At 39.6% G+C, this 16,691-nt stretch overlaps 1 protein-coding gene across 2 annotated transcripts; it reads right to left on the reverse strand.

Moving 5' to 3' along the window:
• Positions 1-1,596: 1,596 nt before the first annotated feature.
• On the reverse strand, positions 1,597-13,239 carry anxa6 (annexin A6). 2 transcript variants are annotated; one of them, XM_084942533.1, is made up of 25 exons: positions 13,088-13,239; positions 12,098-12,153; positions 10,310-10,394; positions 10,055-10,149; positions 9,010-9,123; positions 8,835-8,925; positions 8,681-8,760; positions 8,527-8,583; positions 7,529-7,622; positions 7,166-7,261; positions 7,028-7,086; positions 6,735-6,857; positions 6,585-6,643; positions 6,236-6,314; positions 5,549-5,630; positions 5,358-5,452; positions 5,121-5,234; positions 4,393-4,483; positions 4,224-4,303; positions 3,944-3,997; positions 3,752-3,845; positions 3,536-3,631; positions 3,346-3,404; positions 3,056-3,178; positions 1,597-2,035 (listed from the first exon to the last, which is right to left on the reverse strand). In XM_084942533.1, exons 2-25 carry the CDS (start codon positions 12,098-12,100, stop codon positions 1,976-1,978), a joined length of 1,983 nt encoding a protein of 660 aa, XP_084798659.1. In that variant the 5' UTR covers positions 12,101-12,153; positions 13,088-13,239; the 3' UTR covers positions 1,597-1,975. The 2 variants fall into 2 exon arrangements, with proteins under 2 accessions (XP_084798659.1, XP_084798651.1); XM_084942525.1 differs by having other exon boundaries at positions 3,041-3,178.
• Between the last annotated feature and the right edge of the window lie 3,452 nt (positions 13,240-16,691).

Raw genomic sequence — 16,691 nt, forward strand, 5'->3', positions numbered from 1 at the left:
ATAATATATATACAGTATATACAACAGATTTTTATACAATATTTATCACAAATCTCTTCTTTTCTAGCGTTATGTTCTTCTGTTCCATTTGCCCAAAACATTCTGTTGCAAACAAAGGGCAGCCTACAACTGAGAACAAAAACTGACCCACCCAAAACTATATTTTAAAAAATCACATATCTATAAATATTCACACATCTAAAATATTCTTTACTTACATTTCAAATGTTAAAACAAATAAACAACAACTCACCCACACATTTAGCTCGTATCGGAGAGGCACTTTTTAAGGAAACTGGTGAATTGGGGGAAGCGATTTCACTGTGAGACTTGGGGAATTCCCATAACCCATAAAATGGCCTGATACTGAAGGCTCAGAACCTGGTGTGTGTCCAACTGTTTGGCCTGCCTTTGCCAACACATGAATGGAAAGCTGTATACATTTAAATCATTTATGTGCAGCAGCTTGCAGTTTGCAGCACATGCACGTGCTTCATATAAGGATGCATGGCAAAAAACCTACAATGATACAAAAGAGCCACTGGGCACATAATGTGACAAGTATAACAGAGAAAAATGCATAGACAACTTATTCTAGTGTGTATGTACAGTGTGGTAGGCCTACATGCAGAACAGTGCTTGGCTTCTTTGCATGAAGGAACCACAGTTATGAAAACTATAACAACATGAAGTCAACGGCTAAAGCAATATCTTCAACTCCCTCTGAGAACTGAGCACCTTTGAAATATGTAAACTTGAATCCGTTTAATTTATGCAGTACGAGCTCATCATTGCTACAGCAAAAAAAAAAAAAAATCCCCCGTTATCAAAAGGGAAATTCAAGAACAGTGTATGTATTGACATTAACAAAGTGTTATTGCAGTAATCTCTTAATCTCCTGTAATTATGATCAAATAGAGCAATTTCAAGTTGGGTGTGCCACTGAGAGCAGCAAGAGCTGCAGACTCTTATTTGTTGCCTTGGATTTGGCGTACTGCAGGGGATTTCCTCGCCACATACATCTTTTTTTTCTTCTTTCCTCTTTTAACTTGCAGTGGCCCGACAACAGCTGCGCTCACACATATGCAATGAGCTGAAACACTAACAAGAAAAAGACAGCTGTCTTGCACTTTTCCTCTGCATTGACAAGTGTACAAGTGCAACTGACACATGTGAAATGAAGCGTAAAGTGACGTGTTAATACGCGCAAATGTGGAAGAGCTAATATGAGCGTGTTAACTATCTATTAGCTGCTATTCAATATCTTAAATCTTTGCTTTGCATAAGCTGCTATTCTGGCATTGTCAGCCTTTATTTACACTAGTTCTCTTTTATGAGTAACAATAACATATGGGTATTTTTGCTAAGCAGAAGAGGTATTAAAATGGAAGGGGGGTTTCCTGATCTTAAATATTCTAGTTCCCATTTTGCTCACCTCTGTACTGTTGCCAGTATCAACATGGTTAATTATTAAAGTGCCTTGTCAAATACAGGAACCCACATCATAAAAAAGGTACAGCAAGAGAATGTGTGGTCTGATGAGACAAATTAAAAACTGTAATAACAACATGTAGGAAAAAACAGAAGAGACAACTGTTTTCAATTGTGTATTTTTTTATTCAGGTGTGTGTTACCTTCAAATCACAGTATTTGTTGGATGGCCTATAAATTAAAGGTTCTGCTTTAGTACCTACTTGTTAAATACACTACAGATGCAAACATGATCATCTTCATCGTGAGCGTATAACACTGTAAAAAAAAAGAATCGTCTCATCCTGCTGGACAGGAAGTTGAGACATGAGAGCAGAAAACTGGCTTGCAAGGCTGCGAGGTCATAGGTCACTTGATTTGGCTGAAGAGTGGCAGCAGTTACACTGAGAAAAGATGCTGACGTGAACCATCACAGTTTCACTCTGTCAACAGTCTTGTGGTCACTAAAGTCTGTGAACTGAGCTGCAGCAGGGCTATAACTGCGTTAATCTTCCCCTCCACAGAGAATCAGCAGGGTTTTGCGATAGTCTCCTGACGTGTCACCCTGTGCATGGTCATAAAAACACAAATAGTGGAAAAATCATTTGGTCATGTTTTGGAAGGCAGTGCTTATTTCTGGCTCACACAATAGTTAAATGCAGAAGAGAAGCTGTGAAATCGGTCTATATCAACAAAGGAGTTAAAAGTGGAATTTCCCCTGTTTATCAGCTGACACTCATACAGTAGATAAAGATTTCTACTTTATAATCTCGATCAAGATTTCACATTTGTATGGCAAAAACGAAACTATGCAGGGCAACTGGCTAGCTTATATTAGTATACATTTTAGAAACAAGGGTAACACAAGCTGGCATTTTCCAGAGGCAACAGAACCAATAAGTCTCCTGCTGTTGGCTTTAAGAGGTGCTGGAAGGTGGATTAATAGCGTAGATTGGGATTTGAAGCTTTCCCCCAAACTCTCAGAGGAACATAAATAAGCATATTTCTCAAAACATGCACAGATTTAAACTTTGAGAAACTGCTCAAATCGAAACCGCTTTTGTAACTGAAACTAGCAAATTGAAAATGTACAATTAAATTGAATTAATTTAATAAATGATCAATTCAGTTATTTCTCTGCACAACTCATAAAAACAAGATAAAGCAATCCTTGCTCTTGCATAATGTGGAAATGTGTTTTCCAAACCAATCCAGGGCAGCTTGTTTTTATTGGTGTCACATTGATTTCATCTGTAAGTTATTATAGAACTGCTTTTAGGAACTTCCTGTCTCTGCATCTGTCAGCCAATCACAGAGCAGAGATAGAGGAAGCATGCAAGAGGGAAATTCCTAAACAGCTGTGTTGTGGCCACAGACCCATAGTCCACCGCAGAGAGCTATAGATTACCGTACCCCACCACCTTACCGCAGCAACAGAAAAAGGATGTGCACTGCATGCTCTGCACACAGCGGGACCAAAGCAATTAAACCAAACCTCCACAGACACACAAGTCACATGTGAACACAGCATACCAAGTAGAGGTGTTAGTAGACAAAGAGTCAGACTTACAATCATAGTTTCTACCTGGATGAATTCATGGAGGGAGGCATCGTGAGTTTCTTTGAACTCTTTTCGGATGTTAAAAAGGTCGATCTCGCTACGGGACACCATGATGCGGATCAGCGCTCTGTCGTCTGTACCAAGACCCTGCAGAGGAGATCAATAAATACTTTGTATATTCTGACTTAGACAACAGAGGATTCTGCACCAATAAAAGTGACCTAATCACGTGTTACGGCTGACATCTAGTATCCAGATGACATGTTGAATAACTGATCTAACCCTAAATCATCTAAAACAGAATGAAGAGATACCTTCATGGCTTTGTACAAACGGTCTGCAAAATAAGAGGGCTGGTTCTTTACACTGCGCACTGCAAAGACAAGAGAAACATGCAACAGCTGAGAAGTTGTCACCCAGATTGGATTTCATCAACAGTATCATCCGCTGTGGCAAACTTGAAAGTAAAAGAGAATAAAGTCTGTAGTGAAAAATAGTTATTACCTATTGCATAAAATGCATTTTTCACATCTCCAGACATCTCCTTCTTAATAATCTGTTCAATGTCTTTGTTACTGCATTTGACAAACTCCTGGAACACTGTGAACAGCAAAGAGCACGAAAAGTTATTGTGACCTGAATCCACTGCATTTTGTTGGAGAAATTTAGTTGAACACTTGTAAAGATCATTGCAACCTACATATCTGTGATGACCTTTACCTTTCCTGAGATGAGGGAAGCTCCTGGTGCACAGGATGCTCATGAACTTCATCACCATGTCATCTGAGTCAGCATTGCATGCATCGGCAAGTTCCTGGTTTGTTCAGGAAGAACAGTGGGAACACAAAACCTTCAGATCCATTCTTCCATTTCATATTTAAACACAGTAAAGAAAAGGATGCATTCAGTCACCTGAGCATCTGCATTAGCTCTTTCTACATCTGCAGGGCCCTCCTCTCTTGCACCCTGAACAGACAAGGAGGTTAAATGCAAATTAGTGCCGCTCTGTAAGGCTAGTGGTTAACCAAAAACGTATACATTTTTTTGTAAGACCCTATAAAAGACAGTTAGGGAGGTCATTAAATAGATCTATGTGTAACAGAGAACACAAACCAGACTACCAGACTGCAACTTGTGAGTGGGCGTGGAAATTACACACAGTGTGAGTTCTCATGATGATGACAGACATTACCTGCACGAGAGAAACGAGGATCCGACAGAAATGGCCTGATGTGTCTGACTGAATGGCATCCTCCAAAGACTTTTTATAGGCTGCAAAGTATGATATATTACATGCCCTGACAAAGGTTTTTAGGACAAAGCAAGTGATTCTTTAAGCCTTATTCTGGTGCCAAACTTACCACCCTGATAGGCAGCATTCATGGCATGTATTTCCTGATTGCTCCTGGTAACCAGGATCTCAATGAGAGCGTGTTCATCAGTCCCAGCCCCCTAGGAAAAAAAGCTAGTGTGAGCTTCATTTTTTTTTAAAGAAATAGGCTTTCTAACTCTATGCTGATTATTGTATGTGTGGGACCCAGCAAGGTAGTGCTTTGTGAAATATAAAAAGGTACAAGAGCCCATTTCAAAGTTTAGCTGCCTGTTTAATTCTAAATAACACAATGGACTTCCAAGCTGTTGTGAACATCCAAGACTTACTACTTATCCAAAACAGGTTTCATCTGTTCAGTTCCCATTTTAGGTGATAATTTGACTGTTTGCCTTCAAATAACCAAATTATTATATAGTTCACTATTTGAAAATGCATAAAACGAGGACACAAACAATTATGAAACACCATCTGCACGCAAGTGCTCTCTGCTGAGAGCAGAGGATGAGTCAGGTTTGCCACATAAGGAAATTCAGTCAGGTTGAAAAGTTATAAATACATTTTTATTTGACTATAAAATGTGTTCTATGTAATTTATCTCGGCCAAATATCAACCACCACATGTTTGGGAAACAGGTATCAGTATATGGAGGGTTAAATGTGAACCGTGTTCACTACTCATAGAAATGTAACATATTAGCACTGGAGTGTCATTTAAGAGAGAAATCAGTGGGTGTTTTGGTTTAACTCCTACTTTACCTCCATTGCTTTTCTCATCATTTTGGCATCAAATTCAGCTGGCGTCAGCATGAGCCCAATTATCAGCCTCTCTAAGTTCTTTGACAATTCAGACTTCAGGTCCTTCATCAGATCCTGGAACGCCGAACACAGTGAGTTGTTAAAAGCTGTCGTATCCAGTGGAGGACATATAACAATAAATGAATAAAGGTAATATTTTGTGATTTAGCCCTATTTTCTATCATTCCTGTGTCTTACCCTTCCAAGTAGGGATTTGAAGGCCTGTCTGATCTCTTGCCTCTGGGCATTGCTTCTCCATGCAACAATATCAATGATTGCATCTTCATCTGTTCCTGTTGTAAAGAAAAAGGAAATGCCATATGTAAAAAAAAGTTTTGCAAAGTTGCCAGGATAGTGTCAGTGTGTTTTATATAGCAGGGTTTGCATACCAAATCCCTTCATGGCTTTCCTCAGTGCTTGTGCATCAGCAGCAGGGTCAAAATTAGGCGCCGGGCGGACTGTAGACCTCAGCTGAGGTAGTGTACATTACAAAATTGAAAGACTGACAATTAGTATTTACTCACAGAGTGGCAAAGTTACTAATATCCGTTAATTAAATCCATATCTGTAAGCTTGAACTAAAAGCACAAAGAGGTCTGAAGAACATGCAAAATAAATTATTTGTTATTCAAGATTTTTTTATTATCTGATAAAAAATTATGAAGCAACACATTTGGCTTCATGATAATAATCTCTTGACATTTGAGGGGGCGGGTGCCCTCTTGAGTTTAGAATTCATGACACCGCTAACAATGCAAAAGGTTGGTAGGATGAAAAACAGCTCAGTTTCAGGAAGCATTAGTGAGACAGCCTTTTGTTGTCAAAAATGCTGAGATCTTTTTGACATTCACTCTCCAAATGGGGGTTTGGAGAGTTCATTCTAACAGAAAACTATTTGTGTTTCAGTGAACAGCACTCTGATCACATCTAGACAAAGCCTTCACTGTGTAGACATAACACTGTTAGCATATTGCCATAGCACATCATTACAGGGCCAGCAGGTAGTGGAGATGCAAGGCTCTGCTGAGGCAAACATGCAATCACACATCTAAGGTGGGAGCAGATGGAGCCCAAACCTGCACTCTGGTCATGGCACTTAATTCCCACATCTTGTAGGCTATCTGAGCAGCTTCAGGGAAGAATTCTCCAGCTAAGCTGCAATGACCGGTTTGACAAAACATAGCACACTCAGCAAAGCCAGAACCTCAAGCGGTAAATAGTGGGAACATTTCTAGGAAGAAGACTAAAATACAGTTTCTGCACCGTAAGTTTGTTTAACTCAATTATAAGCTTCAACAAAGAGTTTCCATTAGCCTCAGCATTCATTAAGATAATAAAGCTTTTATACAGTTCAAAGTAACAGTAGTAACGCCATACAGTGGTCCTCTAGCACCCCCTTCTGGATGCAGCATTCCTAAAACTTACTCATCATCCCCTCCACAGAGGTTGAGCAGAGTCCGCTTGTAATCCCCTGATGTATCATCCTGGTTGACATACACACACACAAAGTCATATAAGTGCTCTACATTCACATACAGAGTGCATATAAAAACATGCTGTACCTCTCTTTCTCACCTTAATCATGTTATAAAGCGACTTCTCATATCTGAGGCGGAAACACTCTCGAATGTCCAAAATGTCAATTTCAGAGCGAGAAATCATGATCCGGATCAGAGTGTTGTCAGCTGTACCGAGACCCTGGAGGGATTGAGGGACGATGCATTGTGGCAACAGTTAAGTAATCCTGAGCAATTTTAATAAATTTAACAATCTGTCACTAACAACACCTCATTCATCATAACTGTAACAGTAAGGCCTTTCTGCCTACAAACACACTGGAACCAAACTGAATGGCTACTTGAGCTTACCTTCATTGACTTGTAGAGGCGCTTGGCAAAGAACATGGGAACACTCCTTATGCACTGGACTATGAGAAAAATGACCAAATTAGGCACTGTGTTGTGTCACAATGTAAAGTACAATGGTGCATTCAGTGTATTTCCTACCAACGGCCAGCATCAGTCTCTCAAAGTCTCCAGACAGCTCGTTCTTAATGCTGTCCTCAATGCTCATCTCTGCAATCTTCTCATATTCATCAAAAACTAAACAAACAGAGGAAAATATTGCACAAAAGTATCAATCTCATCCTTTTGGGTCATTATTGTGTAAAATCTCGAGTTTGCCTGTGTGCTTTAATTCCCCCCAGATTTGACTAAAATGGTTGTCCTGGCATGTTAGCAAGTTTATGTAACACACATAGTAGCAGGAGGCTAATACTGAGGACCGCCACTTCTGAGTCACTTGAGGTCAGAGTGGGGATGACTGGAACGCCTCATTGTTGAGATATTTTCTCGGAGAACTGAGCTCACCCATGCGGAGGTGGGTCACACTACGGTTTCCCAGGATCATGATAAATTTGGCCTCGTCCGTCCCCCACTGCTCCTCTCCAGCTGCATAGAGATCCTACAGAGAGTTTAGAAAACAGATAGGGTCCAGGGCAGAGTTATTATAATTTAGTATTTTGTAATTATATTTCATTTTTATTTAGTTTTAACTTTTTTGGTTTTAATTCGGTTTAGTTTCAGGTGGTTTCCAGAGTGAGTTTACTCGTTTCAGTTCAGTTTTTTATTGTTTGAAAATGTTTAGTTTTAGTTTAGTTTCTATTGCTTTCAGTCTTAGTTTTAGTCTTTAGTAATTATTACTGTGAGCAGGGCATCGTGTCAGAGGCAAGATTTAAGTAAATCAGTACAGGTATTACAACAGAAACACGTGACTTTTTGAGCAGCTGACTTACAGTCTTATAGACATTAGGCAAATTTTGATGAAATTTTACCAAAATAACAAACACTAAAACTAATGATATTTTTATTTTAATTTTATTTCAGTTAATTTTACAAAATCAGAAAATCATTTCAGTTAATTAATTCTGATCTCTACTTTTTAATTCTTATCTTAGTTATTTAAAATGTTTTTTCACATCTACATTTATTTCTTAGTTGAGTTTTAGTTAACTATAACAACCTTGGTGCAAGATTTATCTCAGGGTCACAGGAAGCTGTACTGACCTTAATTAATAAGCCAAATACCCACTGTACTATCCTGGATGCCTAAAATTCTTGATTGACATTAGCTTTTATGTTTAGTCTTAATTTTAAAAAATGCATACACATCTGCTGAACTAATTTTTGCTAAACTGACTGCAGCGCTTCCACAGAGGCCATTCAGCACTGCCACCAATATGATACTTTAAAAGGAAAGTAAAGGATGCTCTTACAACAGGACACTTCAAGTATTCTTCAAACAAAGGCTGTGTAAGGTCAAACAGCATGTGCATGTTTAGCTTTTATGTTGGCTATAAAATGCTTACTTGGGCATCCTGCTGAACCAGGTCTGCATCCACTACTCCTGACTCATCTCTGGTCCCCTAGAAGTATTGAATCAAAACAACAGACTGCAGATTAGTCAGAGTTTAAAGGCACAGCGATCAAAGCGTGTTTTAGTTTCCTACTTAGTCAACTCACCTGAAGTAAAACAACCAGCATCTTCTTAAAGTGGCCTGAAGTGTCTGCGATTACATCCTCCTCCAGGTCTCTGCCATAGGCTGGGTACACAGATGACAGTTCTAAATACTATCAGATGCGTAATTCAAGTGACGTCTTAGATAAAACATCTTACCGTCCTTGTATGCTGCAACCATGTCATGTATTTGTTTGTTGTTCCTAGAAGCCAGTACTTCAATCAGGCATCTCTCATTTGTTCCAGCACCCTTAAAACAGAGTATGAAGGCGGATGTGAAACAGTTTCTGCCTCATTTAATACGGAGTGAGAGCGAATCACATTTTTGGCTTACTTTGATTGCATCATGGATTTCTTTGGCATCGTGGTAGGCCCGGGTTCTCATCAGACTGACAATGAGGCGCTCAAATTTTCCCGTGAGCTCATATTTGAGATCATCAATCAGGTCCTGATGAAAGAGAATTTCAGTGATGCTGGACTCAAAACTGCTATCTTAAGCTTTTAAAGTGTCTAAGCAATGTCTGGAAATTACAGTTGTGCTTAGATGTTCACATACACTCATCATGGGCGTAAATGTCTGGTCATTTTGGGCTTTCAATAATTTCTTTGAGCTGTTATTTTCCCACGGTGAAATGACTATATGGCATAGATCTTTAATGGCTTAAACAAAAACAAGAATTGGGTGCCTTGGCTTTACTCCGTCAAACATACCTCTTATCATTTTGGCCAGATAACTCAATCTTTGTCTCATCTAACCATAAAGATTTCTCGAGAAAGTATTTGACTTTTCTACAACGGTATGCAAATTTCAGTCAAGCCTGAAGGTGCTGATTTTGGAGTAGATGCTCCTCACTATCCTCTCAGTCCGTGGTGATTTCAAACTCTCTTCATTGGAGACAGTGATGCTGGTGTTCCAACAGTTTCCAGTTCATGGCAGGCTTGAGCCTCGGCAGTTCCTGGGTTCTGAGAATGGCAGTTTTGGTCTACTCCCTTGACAAAATGGTGACACATCTGAATAACTTTACATGCAGTTGTTTGTAGTTATGATCCTGGAATCTGCAGCTGGTTAGAAATGGCTCCAGGAGACTTTCCCAAACTGCATAAATCTACAATTGTCCTTCTTAGATCGTCACTGAGTTTCTCTAAATATTGGTCAGTAAAATACATTTGACCCTGCATGGATTGAAGACACTCCAAAATAAATTCAAAATTGTGCACCTAATTCTTATTTTAAACCCATTAAATATGTATACTCTACATTTATTGCAACCTGGAAAAAAATAATAGTTAAAATAAATCATTAGATCATTGAAATTAACAGATGAATGCCAAGTAAACTTCTGACCACAGCTGTAGCATTTAAAAATGTATTTGTTTACCTGTCCAAAGTTGCTTTTGTAAGCTGCGATGATTTCTTGCCTTTGCTCATTGCTTCGAGAGGTGACCAGGTCCAAGATGGCCTCTTTGTCACTTCCTGAGAAACAGAAAAGAAACATTTTCAACAAAGACCTAAAAACTCATCTTAGACAGCATCAAGAAATTCGTCAAGTGATGATTCAACTGACTAGTGAGGAGGACAAACGATGACCTTTACACCTCCGTGGCCAAGAATCACGGAGGAGCGGGGCACTCACCAATGCCTTTCATAGCACTGTAAAGGGCCTCGGCATCAGCGGTGGGGTCAAAATCGGGAGCGTCTGTTATTGTACCTCTGAACACCTGAAAGAGTGAACAGTTCAAGTCAATTTCAAACATTTTCAGTTAAGATAAGAATAAATAACACAGACATGCTACTCTTTCATGCTTAAATAAGAAGTGACAAGAACATATGATATCAGTCCTCTTTGCACAAAGTACATCTGAAACAAGATTTCTGTTGTTCGGTATGGTTAGGTCAAAGGTGTCTTTTAATAATAAACTGAATAATAAATAAATACAGCAATGACACTGGTCTGTGGTTACAGAGGTGAGGCCACCAGCTACCAGCCAAGAGCATACAACATAAATATACTACATTAGTATTTTTGATTATTTGCTATATTAGCAATGTGATTCTGGAGATGGCATTTTAAAACTGTTAAATGGACTGCTATGAAACAATCAGTCATCAAGTCCAATGACTTTGCTGCTTCATACATTTTTCCTCTACTGCCATGTGTCATTAAAATATTGGGTTTTTAGTCGACAGCCATGAAATTTGATACATTAATGTCCCCATCAGGATAAATTCCTCTAATTTTTGTCACTACATTTCTGTGCTAATTATGCTAACACAACCAAACATGTGAGCATTCTTCATGCTACATGTCAACATATCAGTGTAGCTTTTCTGTAGAAAAAAGGAGACTAAAAAAGAAAGGCTAGTATGAGAGAAGAGGATCTCACATTTTGAGCCACAGCTTGCATTTTGCAGATGGCTCGAAACAGCAGTGGGCTTGGCTTTGCTATGACTTTGCATATGCTGCTCACCTGCAGAGCAGACCAGTTGTAAACCCTTTTTTAACCGCACACTTTGCTTTTTTAATAAATTTGCACTTTATGTCCCATTCTCTAACAATGCATTATCTCAACCCACACCTCCTTGCATGCTGAGAGTAGTGGAGTGGTGTAGCAGCAGTGACAGCAGCTGAGTATTTGCACCTGTTTCACCCCCAACAGATCAGAGCGTGTGTATGTTGCCTGCCTGTTTGTGCAGGGGTGGGAAAGTAGACAGGGTCGGGTTGCACTCAGAACTTACACATCAGACCGTCTAATATGCAATAGCTCAAAAAGGATGAAAAATATCAACATTATGATCTTGTAATAATAAGATCTTCACAAAAATGGCCTATGTACTGAAAAATGAAACTGCAGCAGCTGCTCTCGAGGTTACTGCCGCATTGAGGCTGTCAGCCAAGTTGTGCTCTCCGCCCAGCTACAGAAGCCACTGTATATGCTCTGCTTAACATCACTCCTCAGGACAGCTGTAAAGCTTCACCCACGTGGCAACAGGCCACAAACACAAGCCCCTAGCAACAGACTTTAACTAAACTAATCACAGTTCAGAAGGGCGGTAAAGTGAATTTAATAACATTAAGTTGATTTCTATGCATCCCTCCCCCTATAAGTGCAGTTTGTTTCATCTGGTGCCCAAACTTTAAAAGAGGTAAGAGTTAGTTTGTGTTTAACCTTAAATAATTTTACAAAGTCATTCTGGAAAAATGCCGTTAGGTATAACGAGGTGGCGCAGGTAGCACTGACACTCTACACTCCTGTTTTTGATGTTGCGCAGGGCTCACATGGTGGCAGATGGCAGCCTCACTCTATCCACGCCAGTGTCACACAAAACAATTCATTCTGCTGCACTGATACAAGATCTGGTCTGCAGTTTGATTATAGCTAACATGATACAAGGCCAGATGACCAAGCTCTTGTCCACTTACCATGTCTATATTTGGTCTTATATGTCAACACTGCTCAGGAATCAATAGTTTCAGGCCTAAAGGGAAAACAGAAATGCTGAGGTACGGGTAGCCAGTTGCACTGGAAAACATCCCTGCAATGTGAAAGGTGACCTTCACCTCAGCTTTGGATGAAACTATGTTGCAAACAATGATGATCTCTATTTCCTGAGTAAATACAAAGAGGTACTGTTATTCAGTAACCAGGCTGTTCTTAGCTAGAGCGCAGGAGCAAAAAACAGACGAGGGCCTGCTTTCTATTAGACTCAACCTCATATTCACACAAAAATATATTGATGGATGGAATATGTTTTATTTAAACTTGCAGGAAAGCTGGAGCCACATTTTCCCCATGCAGCTATATTCTGACTATAATGCAGACATTCAGACAAGGTAAACATGTTGAGGTGTCAGTACAGAGAAGCTACTTCTTCTAGACTGACGATACTTAATTTAGAATCACAACACAGAAGTAGGCTACACTGAATTTACACACAAATATTTTTTAAGGAATAAAGAATTTATGCTAAATTGAAGGGGGAAAGAGTACTCTACATGGTTTGAAATAGTGTACTGTTTGTTTAAGACTCCAGTGAGGCAAAAATAGCACGCGCAGTTTATCTTAATATCAGAAGACAGGTCTGGGGGACAGGGCCTCTCGGCCTCTCTCTCTCTCTCTCTTTATATATATATATGTACACAGGGCCACACCCTTCTCTGTTAATCCCCCCCCCCACACACACACACACACCGAAGGATATTCTTTAAATCAGAGGCTTTAAATCTAATGGTATATTGTTTTTCTGAATTAAGTTTCATTTTAAACTTTCCTCGAGTTGAATTTTATTACAGCTGTTCCTTCTGCAGCCACGGGTGCCAGGGGCACATTTAAAAATGACACCTCAGCAAACTTTTCTGTTAATTTGTGACCCATTATACGGAGCCGACAGCGAACGACAGAGAGCAGCTTACCTTCTCTGTGCAGGAAGTATCGGTGCAGAGTGACAGCGGCCCCTAAACTCGGTCTGTCTTTTCCCCCCGGTCAGATGAATTCAGGCCGGCCAGTTACTCGTCCTCAGTGACGTGGTGACTGCGGCGCTCTCTCGCGCGGCTTCTGTAAAGCGTGCGCGCATGTCTGCGCGTGAGAGAGAGAGAAAGTGCGCGCTTGAGAGGGAGAGAAAGAGAGAGCGCTGCTTTGATATATACGTGCTTAATGCAAGAAAATGCTTCAAACACGGGTGTAAATGTGACTGGGTAATAGCTGCTTATTTCTATTATTTCCCCCACACCCTAATGTTGAAAATTATATATATATATGAACGATTAATAGACACATTTCTTTCTTTTATATATTAAGCCACCACTTGGAGCTAGTTTTGGCACATGCGTACGAGTCTGAGTTTTAACAGAGGGCAGCTTACTGACACTGACGTGACAATTTGTTCTATTTCTGTCCTGTCAGAAGACCTCCAGTAAGTGTGGAGGGGGGTGTGAGTGCGTGTGTGTGTGTGTTTAGTGGGAGGGGAGGGGGAGCATAGCTGCGGTATGACAGTAAAACGAGTGCCACATTCATTGCTCTATTCCTGGAATGCATGCATGCATGTTTTGCCCACAAATGTGCGTGTTGCATGTGTATTTCCTGTGATCTTTTATGTTGGGCTTTTTACTTCATTCATTCATGGTGATACTGATGACACCGCATGTGGAGAGAAAGGTGACGGAAGAGATGATGAGAAACTAGAGGTGACTTACAGGAAGCGCTGCCGCTGACAGGGAGTCCAGTGCTCCACTTCGCAACAGCAAAGAAAAAAAAGGGGGGCATGACTCAGTATTTCATTAGGTGAATAAAAATGTGATAAAAGTTTACACCTGGTCTATGTGCTTGATAAATGATCTTATTTATTGTGTTCAGATGCAATTCACACATCATATGCTCAGTGAGGCACAGAAGACAGGGAGATAAGATTAACATGCAAATCCTGTTTGCTCTCTTTAAAGGTTGGGGAGGGAGCAGAGATAAGCACGCTATGTCTATGGGAGGGAAAGACAGATTGATGATGGGGAGGTGGTTATGAACATCTGTAGTGATGTTTCAGCAACATTTTAGATTAGACCAATTAGATCATTGTGTAAATGTTGATCAACCCGTTTAAAAGGAAAAAATGTCCTGTTTTGGAGGCCCTGTATGTTTTACATTTGAATGTTGTACTCCTTGTTACTTGAAGAATATGTTTTGGTCTGTGCCTCTGGTACTATGAACTTTAAAGTGGCTGTATTGGGCAAAAACCTATAGCGTCAGAGGCTTTAGCTTTGATCTATGAATGAAATGAGTCCACTGATATGTTTTTCTTTGTTCTTTTGGTTTCCTCTCCTTTAGTGTACCCTTTTCATCTTCGCCCCCAACCAGTGTTGAAAGAATGGGGTGTCCATGTGGTGGAAACAGTGAAGCAGCAGAGAGGAATTTCTTTTGTTGCACAGTGACCTCTTGTGGTTTGAAGATATACTGCATACCCAACATAACAATTTCATTCTGGCTGAGATGGGAAATATATATTAATGCATATTCATTTTATTTATTGTTGTAATGAAAACAAATTCATTTTCAAACTATGTAAACTGTATTCATTAGATATGTAATCATTAATAAACATTTAATCTATGATGAGTCTATGGTTGTGGATTCTGGATCTTTAGCTCTGAATTTTGAGGTCTTTTGGGGCTTTTAATGCTTCGTTATTAAGTCTTCTCTTGGTTCTTAGGTTGCTTATTGGTATATTTGTTTTTAATATTCTCTTGTATTTTGAGCCTCAGCTCTTTTTTAGTTTACCTCCCTGTCTTGTTGTCTTTGACTAGTATCAGCTGTTTTCTTTTCCCAGATGTTTCCACTCTTTTTACAGCCAAAAAACCAAAACAAAAAACTTTCTCTCTCTTTTTTTGCATGAAACATTAAATCTTTGTTTAAAAAAAATTAACAAAGCATCAAAGCTATTATACTCCCTTTCAGCACCATATCTTTATTCTTGTACTCAGTTTAAGCTTTAAAGGAGTCCCTAAGAGGTCAGTTCATCCTCTGTCTGAATCAAGCTCCTTACTGTTTAAGGCCTGTAAGTTTTTAAAGCAGCTCTAGTCTGATTGGCTGTCCTTTGCAAACAAATGGCTTGAACAGTGGGTGGGTGGAGTTTCTGTGCTCACAGCAAGAGTTGTGTGCCATATTAAGTTATTCACTCTCACTGATGTCATACATATACAAGTAAAAAACAGTCAAAAACAGATGGAAATAAAGCATTAGGAGCAGTCACAGTGATTACATCCACATACACAGATTATTCAAAGCCATGATTATTTGGAGTAGCCACATCTATACCACTATTAGATGGCAGAAAATAAACAAAGTTATAGAGGCATCTGGTAAAACATAATTATATTTTTTTCGACACATTTCCAAACATCAGTAATAGTTATTTCTGATCAAATACGTGCACTTTATACAGAAAATTGTAAATCTGAAACGCAACAACAAATGAATGGGTACAAAAGCATTTTTCACATTCTGAACAGGATTTTCTATTCACAGTTCTCACCCTGTGCCTTCATTGCAATAATGACCACATTATGATCCACACTGGTCGGGAGTAAGAAAGGCTACTTTGTAAATAATTCCACTGAGTGGGAGGGTCATGCAGGCCGGTCTTGTATATATCGCTGTAAAAGTCATGCTTCTTTCATCCAAGTCAGCATCACGGATATTTTCGTTCCACTCTACTTTTGAAGTCACCAGTAACTCCTCGTGGGACTGAACGCAAGGTAATGAACTTGTGTGTCTGCTGCATAAAAATATGACGTCAGTTTCAAATCCCTGACCTTTTCTTTAATAAGAATCTGTGCATTTTAATGACTGTGCTTCTTTAAATGCACAGTAGGTAGCCGAAAAACAACATTATAAACATTAACTGCTTAACTGCAACGATTAATGGGACATCTGGCTAAACAAACCATGTTTTTTTAGTTAAGCATTACCCTCGATATGCTATCTCAGCAAGTGAGATCCGCAGATACGAATGCTTAAGTTTAGTCAAAAGTACTTTGACCGCACAGGCTTCCTCCCCACTCACCTCCTGCCTGCTGAGGTAGATGCCACAAGGGATTAGGAGAGCTCAAATCCCCTGATTGGAGACGAGAAGGTAAATGCTGCCTCTCAAAGTGTGCAGCCTCCTGCCCGAATAAGTCATAAAAGCTGCTTTGTCCTCCCCCATGTCATGAACTCACCGGGCCATTAGAGCGGCAGGCTCACACCTTCATGTTGAGATGGAGATACAGCTGCTTCAGTGCAAGCGGACAAACTCCACAACATAGCTGTAGTAATAAGACCGCAGGCTTGTTTTTAAGCGACACAACAATGTAAGGGCCCTCTGAGAAGACACAGTTATTGTTTTATTCATAGATCCTGGACACAGAGCATTAAAAAGGTATTTCTTTGTGTTCCTTTTGTTTAGAAATGCTTTTTTTTTACAGGTTTCTTTCAGTGAAGAGCAAACTTATAGACAAATTATATGATCACAAGACAAGAAATAAAATA

The sequence above is a fragment of the Perissodus microlepis genome, chromosome 2 (genome assembly GCF_051167445.1).
Source record: "Perissodus microlepis isolate ML-2025 ecotype Zambia chromosome 2, ASM5116744v1, whole genome shotgun sequence".
Classification (NCBI taxonomy): domain Eukaryota; kingdom Metazoa; phylum Chordata; class Actinopteri; order Cichliformes; family Cichlidae; genus Perissodus; species Perissodus microlepis.

Bases quoted from the DNA above. Each gene is read 5' to 3' on its own strand.
- anxa6 (XM_084942525.1), bottom strand. The intron at 6,644-6,734 runs GTGAGAAAGAGA...TATGTCAACCAG, and splicing joins CGCTTTATAACATGATTAAG to GATGATACATCAGGGGATTA. The intron at 4,484-5,120 runs GTAAAGTAGGAG...TTTTTTTCCTAG, and splicing joins TGATGAGAAAAGCAATGGAG to GGGGCTGGGACTGATGAACA.